Here is a 14,297-nt window from a genome sequence, read left to right as displayed (position 1 = left end):
ACCGGAGTGATCCCTGAGCACAGAGTCAGGAGTAAGCCCTGGGAACCACTGGGTGTGTCTTCCCATCACCCCCAAAGAAGTAAGAAAACCCGAGGAGTGATGATGTCTGCAGGAAGTCCTTGCTCTGAAGCAAATATTATTTCTTTTTCTTTTTTTTAAAAAATTTATAATGTAGGAGTACTGCTAGTTATTCAGCCATTGATTAAGCTGATTAAATTGGGCATTAGCTCCACATTACTTTTTTAAAATTTTTTAATTCTATAAGTTAGTTCACAATGTTTGATTTCACTCAACATTCAAACACCAATGCCACCACCATTACACCTTCCCTCCACCAAATTTGGGATGTTTCCATCCCAAGCCCTGAACCCTGTCACAAAGCACAACCGAAGTAATATATTTTGTATTGTCTGTTATGAAGAACTGCTGAGCATTCTTACAAAAAAGTGTTCATATAGGAAACAGTGTGAACATTGTTCTATTTTGGCAGAAACCATTAAGACATTCTGGAGGATATCACTAGCATGTTGTTGAACTTTGGGTGGTGTGAACTTTGGTATACATATCTGAAAATATGTATATATGCATATATATATTTCCCCATATGACTTATTGCCTACTATCTGAACTCCATCAAATGTGGTGTTGTAATTATGGAGAATGGGTAGGAAGTGTTTTATGACGTGTTGTGCTGCCACTTTTGCCACTGCACAATCCAGGAATAAGTTTGCTCATAGGTGAGGCACAGCCCAAGCGCATGGGGCATAAAAAGTGATAAACAGGAGAAGAGATGAACAGGAACTTCCTCAAAAAAGAATACAAATGGTCAGGGACCGAGAGATAGCATAGTGGGTAAGGTGCTTGCTTGGATGCAGCAAACCTGGGTTCAATCCCCAGCATCCCATATGGCCCCCGAAGCAACATCAAGAGTGATTACTAAGTGCAGAGTTGGGAGTAAGCCCTGAACATGGCCAACTATGGCCCAACTCCCAGCCCAAAAGAAATACAAATGACCAAAATGCATATGGAAAAAAAGGTTCTATATCACTAATTATCAGAGAAATGAAGATCAAAGCAACAGTGAGATATCATCTCATACCACAGAGACTGGTACTCATCAAAGAGAACAACAATAACTAGTATTGATGAGCATTTGGGGGAACAGGGCCCCTCATTCACTGCTGTGAGAATGCTAACTGATCCAGCATTTTTGGGAAGACAATATGGACATTCCTCAAAACACTAAGAATTAAACTTCCATATGACTGGCAGAGGAACCCAGGTGTGCGGGACCCGGGGCTTAGATCTCCAAGGCTGCTCGGATCGGGACTAGGCCTCTTGCACCCAGATTCTCCATTTTCCAGTAGCTAGACAGTCACACCCAGAAATCTCCCCCAACACACACACACACCATGTAATCCCTTCAATGCAAACATCCAGAGAATATAAAACCAAGCTTTCTGAAGCGTGCAGATGCAATCACACAACATCTGATAGCCTAGTTATCCCTCTTGGAAAACCTGGCAAATTACTGAGAGTTTACTGCCATTAAGGAAAGCCTGACAAGCTCCCTGTGGCGTATTCATATGCCAAATACAGTAACAATGATGGGTCTCATTCTCCTGACCCTGAATAGCCTCTAATGAGGCACCATTGGGAAGGACAAGTAAAGAGAGGCTGCTAAAATCTCAGGACTAGGATGAATGGAGACGTGACTGGGCCCACTCAAGCAAATCATTGATCAACGGGATGACAGTATATACATACCTCGCAGAAAGCCCGGCAAGCTACCGAGAGTATACTGCCCACTTGGGCAGAGCCTGGTAAGCTACCTGTGGCGTATTCGATATGCCAAAAACAGTAACGATAGGTTCCATTCTCCTGACCCTGAAAGAGCCTCCAATCATTGGGAAAGACAAGTAAGAAGAGACTGCTAAAATCTTAGGGTTGAGAGGAATAGAGACGTTACTGGTGCCCGCTCGAGTAAATCGACAAACAATGGGATGACAGTGATACAGTGATGACCCAGAAATTCCACTCTTGTGAATATATCCTAAGGGCCCAAAAGCACAATGCATAAAAGACGTCTGCACTCCTAGGTTCATTGCAGCACTATATACAACAGCCAAAATATGGCAACAGTCCAAATACCAACAAACAGATGACTGGATAAACTATGGTATAGATACACAATAGAATATTACCCAGTTATAAGAGGAGATAGAGTCATGCAATTTGCTGCAATGTGGATAGATCTGAAGAGTTTCATGCTGAGTGAAATCAGTCAGAGGGAGAGGAACGGACTCAGAACCATCTATCTCAAACTTTGTAGGGGAACCTCAAATGTCCAATGCCACGGAAACAAAGAGCTGAACTGATCTTCAGTAGGAAACTTGCCACTGGGGCAGAGGTGGGAGATAAGTTAGTGAGGGGAACAGTAGGACAATGAGATGGCTGGAGAAAGCGCCTGGTACAGGGGCAGAGGGGGCGTGGGGGAGGGAGTGGGGGAGATGGGTGTACAGTGAGTAGGGCACTTAAAATTCACAGCTCCCAAAGTGAATTTTAAAATGACTATAATAAGCATGAGAAGATAGTTAATGTCTTGCCATTAGCAGAACATAAATCCAAGCCACAATCAGATACTACTTCATACCCAGTAAGATGGCTAAAAGCAGACAAAAGTGCAACCAGGGTGATGGAGAAATTGAAATCCTTATGCACTGCTGGTGAAAATATAAAAAGAGGCACTGCAGAAAAGCTTGATGGTCCCTCAAAAAAGTTAGCCATAGTTACCAAAGACTCAGCAATGTAATACCTGGATATGTGTCCAAGAAAAATGGAAACGTGTAAATACTCAAAAATGAGTATTCATAGTCGAAAAATGGAAGGGGCACCTGAGCACATGCTTTGCATATCAGTACTTTCTCTGGCTGACTTCTTCTGCATTTTAAAATGTATGCGCACACCTAGCTCATTCATTGCCTCTTTTATATTCATGACCTTATCTTTATGCTTTATGGAGTAAACTGTGGCAAAAGGACTAAGAAGTATGACTTAGAGGTAAAACACTTGTCTTGCAGGAATAAAATCTGAGGTTCTATCCCCAGCCCGGCAAATAAAGGAGCAACAGTTTTTATCAATCTCAGAGGGCATGACTGAGTTGGGGAGTTCGCTCAAAGTGGCAGAGCAGATGCCTGGCATTTGCGAGGGGCTGAATTTGACTCCTGGTATAATCAGATCCGTGAGCACCACCATAATTGGTTCCTAGGTCCTTTGGACATTATTGGAGAATCCTATTTAAAAATCAACAAAAAGAGGGTTCAAACAAACAAACCAAAAAGGGCTGGTGTAAATGCCTTGCCCAAGGGGGTGGGGTGGGCAGGTTCATGGCACTACATGGCCCCCCTCAAGCACCCCCTCAAGGCCCAGCACCCCATGAGCACTGCAGGGTATAGTCCAAAAACAGTAAAAAAGACTGATCTCTTTCAGTGACCAAAAACCTTTCTTTGGGTTACTGGGCCACACCCAGCTGTGCTCAGGGCTGACTCCTGGCTGTGCACTAAGGGATCAGCCCCAGTGGTGTTCTGGGGAGCACATTCAGTGCTGGGGATTACATATGGGTCAGTGACGTGCAAGGCAAGTGCCCTCCCAACTGTACCATCTCTCTGGCCCCAGGCAGTATTACTTCAAATGCCCTTTTGAAATAGATCTTATCTGGGGACTCCGGCTTGACCCCCTCACTGCAAGCATTCAGCCTGGAATTCAATCCCCCGTGTCACCACATTGGCTGAGTGAGATTCCTGGCAGCTCTGGGGGGGTCTGAGTCTTGCAGCTCTGCCATTCCTTGTCCCTGGCAATTGTTTACCAGTTGCACTGCAGTCAGTCAGAAGCACCTTAACATCACAACAAAAGAGGCCCAATCCCTGGCAGGCAACACTACTAAAAGGTGTGGAAACACTGTTGAGTATGCTACCTCAGGATAGAAAAACATTCAAAAGGACACATGAACACACATTCTTCGCAGCACTCAGTGCAATAGCTAAGATACGGAATCAACGTAGGTGTCCAACGACAGGTTTGTGAAGATGTGGAATAGATATGCAGTGAAATACTATGCAGCTGCAAGAAACGATGAAATCGTGTAATTTGCTGCAACCTGCTAGGAACCAGAAGACATCATATTGAGTGAAGTCAGATGAGGATAGATAAAGGATGATCTCACTTCTCTGTGGTAGATAGAATAACTGGATGAGGGAATGCAATGCAGTAGAAGAGGATGGCTAGATCAGTCTTGACCCCAGAGTACAGGGAGGAGAATGAGAGCAAAGCAAAGAAATCAACAGGTGGTAGAAGATAAAGGGCGGAACAAGGGCCAGGGCTTTATTTTACCAATGATATGGGAAAGTGGTATAGCTCTCTACCCAAAGCACAGGCTCAACACTGAAAACATGAGCCTTAAAGAACCACCACTGGGTCAGAGCAACAGCCCAACAGGTAAGGCTCTTGCCTTGCACATGGCTGAACTGGCTTCAATCTCCAGCAACCTATATGGTCTCCTGAGCCTGTGAGGAGCAACCCCTAAGTACAGAGCCAGGAGTAATCCCTGAGCACCATTGGGTGTACTCCCCTGCCCCCCCCCCAAATAAACTATAACCACTGAACCTTGAAATGTGCCTGTCAATGTGGCAGATTGGGTGTAGGAACACTGGTGAAGGGAAGTGTAGGAACACTGGTGGTGGGATTGGTGTCAAAATATTGTATGCCTAAAACCTAACAACCATGGTGGAAATGCCGACTGGTCCACTCTCTTTGGAAAACAATATGGGCATTCCTTAAAAAACTAGAAATTGAGCTTCCATACGAGCCCACAATACCACTTCTGGTAATATATTCCAAGGGTACATAAAAGCACAGTAGAAATGACATCTGCACCTGTGTGTTCATTGCAGCAGTGTTCACAATAGCCAAAATCTGGAAACAACCAAAGTGTCCGAGAACAGACAACTGGTTAAAGAAACTTTGGTACATCTACACAATGAATACTATGCAGCTGTTAGGAAAGATGAAGTCATAAAATTTGCTTATAAGTGGATGGTCATGGAGAGTATCATGCTAAGTGAAATGAGTCAGAAAGAGAGGGACAGACAAAGAATGGCTGCACCCATTTGTGGAATATAAAATAACATGAGACTGATAACCAAGGAGAGTAGAGAGAAGGGCCAGGAATATTGCTCTGGGTTGGAAGCCTGCCTCATGAGCTGGGAGAGAAGGCAGCTGGAATAGAGAAGGGATCACTAAGTCAATGATGGTTCGAGGGATCATTCGAGATGGGAGATGTGTACTGAAAGTAGATTAAAAAAATCAAATGCGACGATCTCTCATTATCTATACTGCAAATTATAATGCCCCAAAGTATAGAGAGAGTATGGGAAACATTGCCATAGAGGCGGGGAGGGGATTGGGATTGTGGAGAGGGAAGATACTGGGGACATTGATGGTGGAGAAAGTGCACTGGTGGAGGAATGGGTGTTCAATCATTGTATGACTGAAACTCAGATATGAAAGCTTTGTAACTGTAGCTCACAGTGATTCAATAAGAAACAAACAAAACCCCAACTCTCAATAACTTTGTAAATCGTGGTTCTTTAAATATATTTTAAAAAAAAGAGATGTGCACACAGTGGACTTCATGTCTGTCCCCCAATCCCCCAGGATACCTGAACGAACATGGATACTTAGTTGGGGACAGAGTCACACTGTCCTCTTGCTAGGGACCACAGACCCTGTAGTGGCTTCCATCCCAGGTCACTGTGGCTGAGCAGATGGCTCTCTGCCAGTGGGCACGGTGGAGTTCAGTCTCAGGAAAAGCAAGACCCCCAAGAGACACATGAATCCACTTTGAAATTCAGGCAACGAAGGTCTTTGCTGATCTTTGATATAAAAGAGAAATGGTGCACAAGAACCATGCCAAGAAGTGGCGCCCCTGACAAGCACAGGTGTGAACACTGCTCTTAGAATGTTCTTGTATAGAATAGAATAGAAGAGCGACCCCTGGTGGCCGTGTGTGTGAGCTCCCCGCCCCCAAAAGCACAGAGGCCTTTAGCAAACATCAGCCCAGGGGGCAAATGCCTGGCCCTGATGTAGGATTTCCGGTGAGCACCGCAACTGAATATGAGCATCACAGCCAGGGTGTATGACCCTCAGACATCTCGCAACAATAAAGATGAGGAGGAAAGGTAAAACCTGTTTGGGGCTGGGGGGGGGGCAGCGGAAGACTAAAGGGAACAGCTGGACCACATCTGGGTGGTGCTCAGGTGTGACCCCTACAGTGCTCCAGCAGCAGTACTAAGTTGAAATAGAAGATATCTCCCTATAAGGATGGGAAGGAAAAGACACACTTGGTAGACAGTTCTTGCTGAATGTGACAAACTTAATTTTCTAACAATAACAAAGAAATCAGTCACCCCTAAACCATTCCAAGGTCCTGAGCAGTCTTCCTCTTTAAGGTAGAAGCTTTTGAACGGTGAGAAGCTGCTGCCAGGATTTCAGTACATACCCCAAAGTGATAACAATGCCTTAGAGTAAGCTCTCGTGTGGACACTCATCTAAAGACAGGCCATTATGCTATGTGGCTGGGAGAGCGTGAGGGCCTCGCGGTGACCCCAGCTCCGTCTGCCTTCACAGTGCAGCTCCCCACCTCACTGACAATCTCCACAGTGGGGTCAAGCGGTCAGTAGGAACAAGGTTTGGGTTTCCTTTGTTCTCTCTTAGTACTTATGTCTTGGCAAAATACTGATGTTCCACAAACAAGCCAGAGTGTCCACTGCTCTGTCTGAGTAAGGCATCGCCTTTCTACTTTGTCAAGTCTGCAGTTGCTACAATCATGGAACTTGTACCGATGAAATGACAAAGAATTTTTTAAACAAGTCATCAGTCTAGACCTGTGTAGGTGAATGAAGAAACACTTGAAATTCAGAAGGGGGAAAAAAAAAAGATAGTTGGGGCTGGTGCAATCGTACAGCAGGTACAGCAGGTAGGGCGTTTGCCTTGCACACAGCTGACCTGGGTTTAATTCCTGGCATCACATATGGTTCCCCAGACACCGCCAGGAGTAATTCCTGAGAGGAGAGCCAGTAACAATCCCTGACCATGGAGGTATGGCCCCAAAACAAAAACAAAAGAAGAAAAGAGATACTGAACATTTAGGATTAGCAAACACTGTAGGATTTCCATAACATACTTCATTCCTGATTTCATCTGTAAGAGATGTGATTATCACCCTTTCAAAAACAATGACATCTTATTAATATTTTGACAATTTATGGAAAATTTATTAATTTACAGTTACAAATTATTATGGCATATTGAAGGTGATCTGTTTTTCATTCAACTGATAATGTACTCACCACTCAATGTTTATTAATATAGATGTTTCATTCAAGAAACTCACTGAGTGATAATTACCCAGAACCCAGGAAGAATTAAGGTTTTTGTGGGCCCTGAATTTCATCTAGTTTATCAAAATTCTGTTTAACAAAATAAATAAAATGCAAAATTATGAGTATAAAAATTGTTGGGATCTTCCCTGAGATCTTGCAAGTAAGGTTTGGAGTTCAGCTTCCTTTAATTCCTTATCAATTCACCTCAGATGGGTCTTTTTGTTTTGTTTGTGCTTAGGTTTGGGTTACACCTGGCATGCCCTCAGCCCACTGAGCTCTATCTGGTTCTCACTTCAACCTTTCCCCAGATCTATTTAATGCAGGGAGTAAATTATGATCAACGCAGTTTCCAATCAACCCAGTCATTTGTCAGATAGGTAATAAAAAGACCTAACTGAAGGACCAGCATCCCTTGCCTTTGGAAAGAGATGTAACATTATTTCCTCTTGTTTTTCGGCCACACATAGCAGGGTGCTCAGGGCTTACTCCTGGCTGTGCTCAGGAAGAGCATGTGGGGTGCTGAGGCTGAACCCAGGTCAGCCATTTGCAAGGCAAGTCACACACCCACTGTACTTGTGCTCCAGACACAGAGTTTTGATCACGCAGGCAAATTGTATGTGAAAGGAATGAGCTTGGTCATTTAGAAAGATTGGGCCCCAAAGAAAGGAGTCCACCCCCCAACACATTCGGGCCCCAACACATTCGGTGCTGGGGTGGGTGGGTAGTGCCATACTTGGTGTTTGGGGCTTACTCGGTGCAGTGCTGGGGAACCATGTCGTGCAGGGGCTTGAACCTGGGACTCCAGCACCTAGAGTGTGCACCATCTCCCCAGACTCCATGACAATCTGCTGAGGTGACTGAATTAATCTTAAGAGTTAGTTCTATTTAAATCACATGACTGGGATGATCACTTCTTTCCAGATATCTATGATTCTTTTATTACCTTTTTCTCTCATTTGAGAGTAAAATTTCAATATATGCAATACAAGTAAATCATCACCTTCTCCATTATAAATTCGTTGGGTTTTCTTCTCATTGTTTGGGGACCACATTTGGAGGTGTGAATGGGAGTGACTGCTGGCAATGCAAAGCTCAGGCTCCAGCTCTCTGAGCTGTCTCCTCAACCTCATTCATGATGAGTCCTTCTCAGTACACCACCCACCATTATCTCCAGTGTCACCCCACTATCTTGTTACCCTGCTGTCTGCACTAGCAGTAGGGCTCTCATGTTTTCCCACCAGCATCTGTCTTCTTTCTTCCAGTACTCAAGGTTCTTGGTGACAAACACCCTGCTCTATTCTTCCATATAGATAGGCCTGACACTCAGAAGAAATGGCACTCTGTGAATGTTCTTGAATGTCTTAATTTTTATGAACTAAGATGCCATTTTCCCCCTGCCCCCACTGTCTCCTACAAAACTATACCGAAACTGGGGTTCTTGTGATGCTTGTTATAATAAAATGCTTAGTAAAAATGTGGCATTAAAGGCACTGAGGTGACTATAATCTCAAAGCCTGCTCCTTACAAAACTGGTCTGGGCTGGAGTTAGCACAGTTAGTACTGGAGTTAGATAGCACAGCGGGCAGGGCGTTTGTTTGCCTTGCATGTGTCCGACCCGGGTTCAATTCCCAGCATTCCATATGGTCCCCTGAGCACCGCCAGGAGTAATTCCTGAGTGCATGAGTCAGGAGTGACCCCTGTGCATCGCCGGGTGTGACCCAAAAAGTAAAAAAAGACAACTGGTCTTCAGGGTTCTTTCCCACATTGTCAGTCAATTAAGGATTGGTGAAGGGGAGCTGCTACAGGTGGGCACGTGCAGGAACCATGATGCCGACCCAGACACATTCCAGCCCCTCACCTGCCTCATCAAACCTGTCTGCCCGGGTATCAACTCAGGTTTATACCCATGCAGAATCACCGAGCTGCCTTCCTGCCCTTCCTTCATCTAATTTGCAGGAAGCTGTGTAAAACTGGATTTCTGAAACACAAGCAGGTGAAGACCCTTTTTCAAAGTCAAACTGAAAGGAGGATCTTCCGCTTGAGTACAGAATTCCCTTTAAGCCTCTGATCTGAATTTTGATCTGCTTGTGTTACATCAAATCAGAGAGAAATCAGAGGGACCTTTTCACCCAAAGGGTATAGAACCACACGCTTCTTACACACGAGTAATCAGAAAAGTAAGTATAATGAAATTAGACAACAGCAATGTTGGTTTTTGGTTTTTTTTGTTTGTTTGTTTTGTTTTTTGCGTTTTGGGTCACACTTGGCGACGCACAGGGATTACTCCTGGCTCTGCACTCAGGAATTACTCCTGGCGGTGCTCAGGGGACCATATGGGATGCTGGGAATCGAACCCGGGTCGTCCGTGTGCAAGGCAAATGCCCTACCCGCTGTGCTATTGCTCCAGCCCCCAGCAATGTATGTTTGATGAATGCTTTTCACTCACTCTGATGTAACACAAACACTTTTGGGGTCACAGAGATAGTTTCAGAGATGGAGCACATGTCTGCCATGTATAAGCCCAGAGTTTGATCCCACCACACCACAGAACTCCAGGTGCCTCCCATGGCCGCCTTCTAGCTCAGCTGGCCAGTGTGATGCCAGTTTTGCCAGGAGTGATCCTGGATCCCTCCCCAGCACTGCCAGGTGCGAAGTCTATGGAGTGTTTTTACCATAGCTTTTTACCACCTTTTACCACAGCTCAAAGCTTTATAGTGACTGGGGCTGGAGCAATAGCACAGCGGGGTAGGGCGTTTGCCTTGCATGGGGCTGACCCAGGTTCAATTCCCAGCATCCCATATGGTCCCCGGAGCACCGCCAGGGGTGACTCCTGAGTGCAGAGCCAGGAGTAACCCCCGTGCATCGCCAGGTGTGACCCAAATACCAAAAAAAAAAAAAAGCTTTATAGTGACCACAGTGAATTCACTTTATGTATATATTTATATATTTTTTTTTCTTCAAAAGAATGTTCTAGAGTATTAGGGAGGGAACTATGCTAAGATAGATGTTCAGGAACCCTTTGGCTTCACCATGTAAAAGAAGCTACCAGCTAGGAATGAATCCATAACTCTCCTTCCCAGCCAACTCCCAGTAAAAACTGTTATACTTAGTTCTTCCCGGCTCTTTGTTGCATACATTTAAGTGGTTAGGAACTTTGCACATGAACAGGAACCAAAGTTGGAATTAAACTGGGAATTTAAAGCCTCATTCACAGTTCAGCGCCGTACCAGTGGGAATCACAAGACAATGCTAACGAATACGTTTCTGTTAGTGCTCGCTCCAATAATCATTAATAAAAAAAAGCAAAGCATGCCAGGTGTCATGCAAATCTCTTGGACTCTTTGTACCTTAGTTTCTTCATTTGAACAAAAAGAACTGGATCTCAAGACATACTTACTAGAGTTCACACTGGCCTTATACCAGTTAGGTAATAATGACTGCATGATGCTTTTATGCACAGTGTTATTATGTATACTTATCTGCTTTTTGACTTACATCTTATGTAAAAACTGCATTCCATGCCAGGCCTGAAACGTTCCAAAGCTCAGTTCGGTGATTAAATTGCAACTAAGATTCCTACCAAAGAAAACAAAGAAAAAAAAGATAAAAGCAGCAGCAGTTTTTAGAAGAAAGAAGAAAAAGGAAGGAGGAAAAGAAGAAAGAAGGGGTTGGAGCGATAGCACAGCAGATAGGGTGTTTGCCTTACATGCGGCTGACCCAGGTTCGATTCCCAGCATCCCATATGGTCCCCTGAGCACCACCAGGAGTAATTTCTCAGGGCAGAGCCAGGAGTGACTCCTGTGTGTCGCCAAGTGTAACCCAAAAAGTTAAAAAAAAAAGAAGGAAGAAGAAGGAACATGAAAGAAAGAAGACAGAAGAAGGAAGAAGAAAAAGGAGGAATAAGAGGAAGAAAGAAGAAGGAAGAAGGAGGAAGAAGAAAGCGAGGAGGAAGTAGAAGAGAAAGTGGAAGTGGAAGAAGAGAAAGAAGAGGAAGAGGAAGAAGGAAGAAGAAGAGCAAGAAGAAGGAAGGAAAAAGAAAGGAAGAAGGAAGAAGGAAGAGGAGGATGAAGAAGAGGAGGAGGAGGAGGAAGAAGAGAAGAAATAATATTCTTTTTCTTTTTGGGTCACACCCAGTATTACTTTTAATTCATAGAACCACAACATTTTATGCGCTAAACATCACTGTGGAAGACATAAGCTTAAGGTTTATTCTTTGATGTTTATGATGCTGTGGGGGCATTAGACACAAAATAGCAAATGCTTAACAAATAATTAATTTCTCTATAACAGGGATTCATGACTTCAGCACTACTGCCACATGGGGGCTGGATAGTTATGGGGGGGCTGTCCAGTGCATTGTAGCTATTCAGCAGTGTATCTGGAGGCCTCTGCTCACTAGGTACCAACAGCATCATTATAGATCTGACAATTAAAACAATGAAAAAAAAACCCTCAAGGCACTATCAAGGGTCATGTGGGTACAAAATCATCCTGGTTGAGGGCCACGGTTCTATTGTTCACATTGCTCTGACTAGTAATTCTCATAGTAATCCTTACTTACAGGCAAAATGGATTTGCTGTACAGTTTTCATAGCTATTTATAATGTTCTAATAATATTCAAATGAATAACAGAATCTGACATTTAAGTGTTCTAAAAATTCCAAAAATAATGAAGCATATTTTTAACTTACATATACTGCAGATATGGTAGTTCTTCAAATGTACGCCTTTCAATAAACTGTATTTTATTGCAGGATAAATCTCTAGGAAAAGGAAAAGGAAAATATTTCTTCAATTAACTACCAAATATCTAATTTTAGGAATAACCAGTAGAAGTCAAAATAATATTGAATGAGTAGATTTGAATGTTCCAGAACTCCTAACCTTGCTTTCAGTTCAACCACAAATCTTCATGAATAAAATGTATGATTACTTGGTTCTAATATCGGACTTCAACTTTTCTCAGAGCAGAGAATTGATTCGGTGATTTTTATGTTCTCAATGACAGATGGAGTTCAATTTTTTATCTTCATGTAAAATTACTATATTTAATATAATTATTTCAAATATTCATATGAATAATCTCACATTTATATGCATTCCTATTTAGCTGTTTTCTAGGCTAAAAAAATGGCCCATTTTCATATAATATGAAATGAAGTTACTCCTTTCAGCCAGAACTTAATTTAGAATTAAACTTTTTTTTTTTTTTTTGCTTTTTTTGGGTCACATCCAGCTATGCTCAGGGGTTACTCCTGACGGTGCTCGGGGAACCATATGGGATGCTGGGAATTGAACCCGGGTCAGCTGCATGCAAGGCAAACGCCCTACCTGCTGTGCTATTGCTCCAGCCCCTAGAATTAAACTTTTCTATCATAATAGAAATTGAATTTTTGGTTCTATATTTTCTGAATATTCCATGAATTTCACTGCTTTCATTGTACAGTGGTGGAACAAACAAAATCATCACAGTGCTGAATTTTTATTTGATTACAGTTGACTGTTTTATATCTATGAATTCTACTTAAGTTCTTTCACATATGACCAAGATGCGTATAACTATCTTCTAGCTCATCCCTCTTTTTCCTCTTGCCTTCCTTCCCTTCCTTGGCAGTGCTCAGGGCTCACTCCTGACTGCACTCAGATCACTCTGGGGGGGGGCGCTCAGGGGACCCTGCATGGTGCTGGGGATCAAACCTGGGTCACCCATGTGCAGAAGCAAGCCCCTTACCCCCGTCCTATCACTCCAGTCCCAGGCTTTCCTTTTCTGACCCACAATGCACACCGTCATATATTAACTTTCCAAATAGTTCTCAAACACCAGTCTCACTTGGGAGCTGATTGAAGATGCCTGTTCTCCAATCAACCTACTCCAAATCAGCTGGAGCGGGAACTGTGGTGGGGGGTTAACAGGCCCTCCAAGTGATCTACTGCAGGCCTGAGTGACCCAGCGCAGGTGGGCACGAGGGAGCTCTGCATGCTAGCCCTGGCTTACAACTCCTGGGTCTAGGTGTCTACCCTCTTTTTTGGTATTCTGAGAGCATTGTGGTGTTTTTCCTGTGTTCTACCTTTCTCCTACTCTCTTTTTACAAGATTCTGTCAAGATGTCTGTGTGACAATAGCCCAACAATTCCTACAACAGAACTCTCCTCGTGATAATCTCCCATGTTCTTAATACTACTGCTATAGAATCACTGTTTTAGCCAAGTATTTCATATTTAAATGTTTGTTTAAGTTCTAGATAATTTGGAAATATGCTGACATAGGGTGTTAGAATGTTGTATTGCAAATCACAATGAGAAAACTAAAGTTTTTTTTTAAAAAATCTGGGCCAATGGCATTCAAGTTCTTTATTTTCTTGTTCAATAATTCAGGTTTATTTTCATTTTTTAAATAATTTTTTTATTAAGCCAACTTTTAAAAGTTTTCTATAAAGGCTAGAAATTTAAAAATAATAATATTCTAGATTTTGCAGAGCATATTTTTATGATTTTTTTCATTTCCAGAAAAACACAAACATCAACTTTATAAACACAAGCATAGTTTGAGCTTGCTCTTCAAGCTGTGCTCTCCCGTGTGTCTCGCTTGTAGAGTCTATGTTCCTTGGCTTATTCACTTGCACTCTGGAAAAGCCGGTGCTCTCTCTCCAACATCGCCCTCCTTTCTCTCCTCCCACATCTTCCTCAGCACGTTTCATTCAATAAAAACTAACCTGCTTCACTGTTGCACCTCTTTAAGTTCTTTCCTGCAAGGGACAGGCAGTGGACCCATGATGCCTGTGATGAGGTTGGGACTGCCTTCCCTTTCCTGCTGGTGCAGGCTGGCAGATGTACTTTGGGGGAATAATAATAGTAAAG

The 14,297-nt window shown here is 43.2% G+C and overlaps 1 protein-coding gene across 6 annotated transcripts in view; it reads right to left on the bottom strand.

The window, feature by feature from the left end:
- The window catches only part of LOC129406488 (leucine-rich repeat-containing protein 37A3-like), a 131,490-nt gene that overhangs the window by 22,210 nt on the left and 94,983 nt on the right, over window positions 1-14,297 (bottom strand). For all 6 annotated transcript variants that reach the window (XM_055144447.1, XM_055144448.1, XM_055144449.1 and 3 more), the window contains 2 exons: window positions 12,132-12,203; window positions 10,935-11,015 (listed from right to left, as the gene is read on the bottom strand). In XM_055144447.1, the coding sequence (XP_055000422.1) occupies window positions 10,935-11,015; window positions 12,132-12,203 (153 nt within the window). The remainder of the gene's footprint in view (window positions 1-10,934; window positions 11,016-12,131; window positions 12,204-14,297) is intronic.

This window comes from Sorex araneus, chromosome 7 (assembly GCF_027595985.1).
Source record: "Sorex araneus isolate mSorAra2 chromosome 7, mSorAra2.pri, whole genome shotgun sequence".
Classification (NCBI taxonomy): domain Eukaryota; kingdom Metazoa; phylum Chordata; class Mammalia; order Eulipotyphla; family Soricidae; genus Sorex; species Sorex araneus.
Note: the sequence above shows the minus strand (reverse complement) of the source record. Positions and strands in the feature narration are given on the sequence as shown.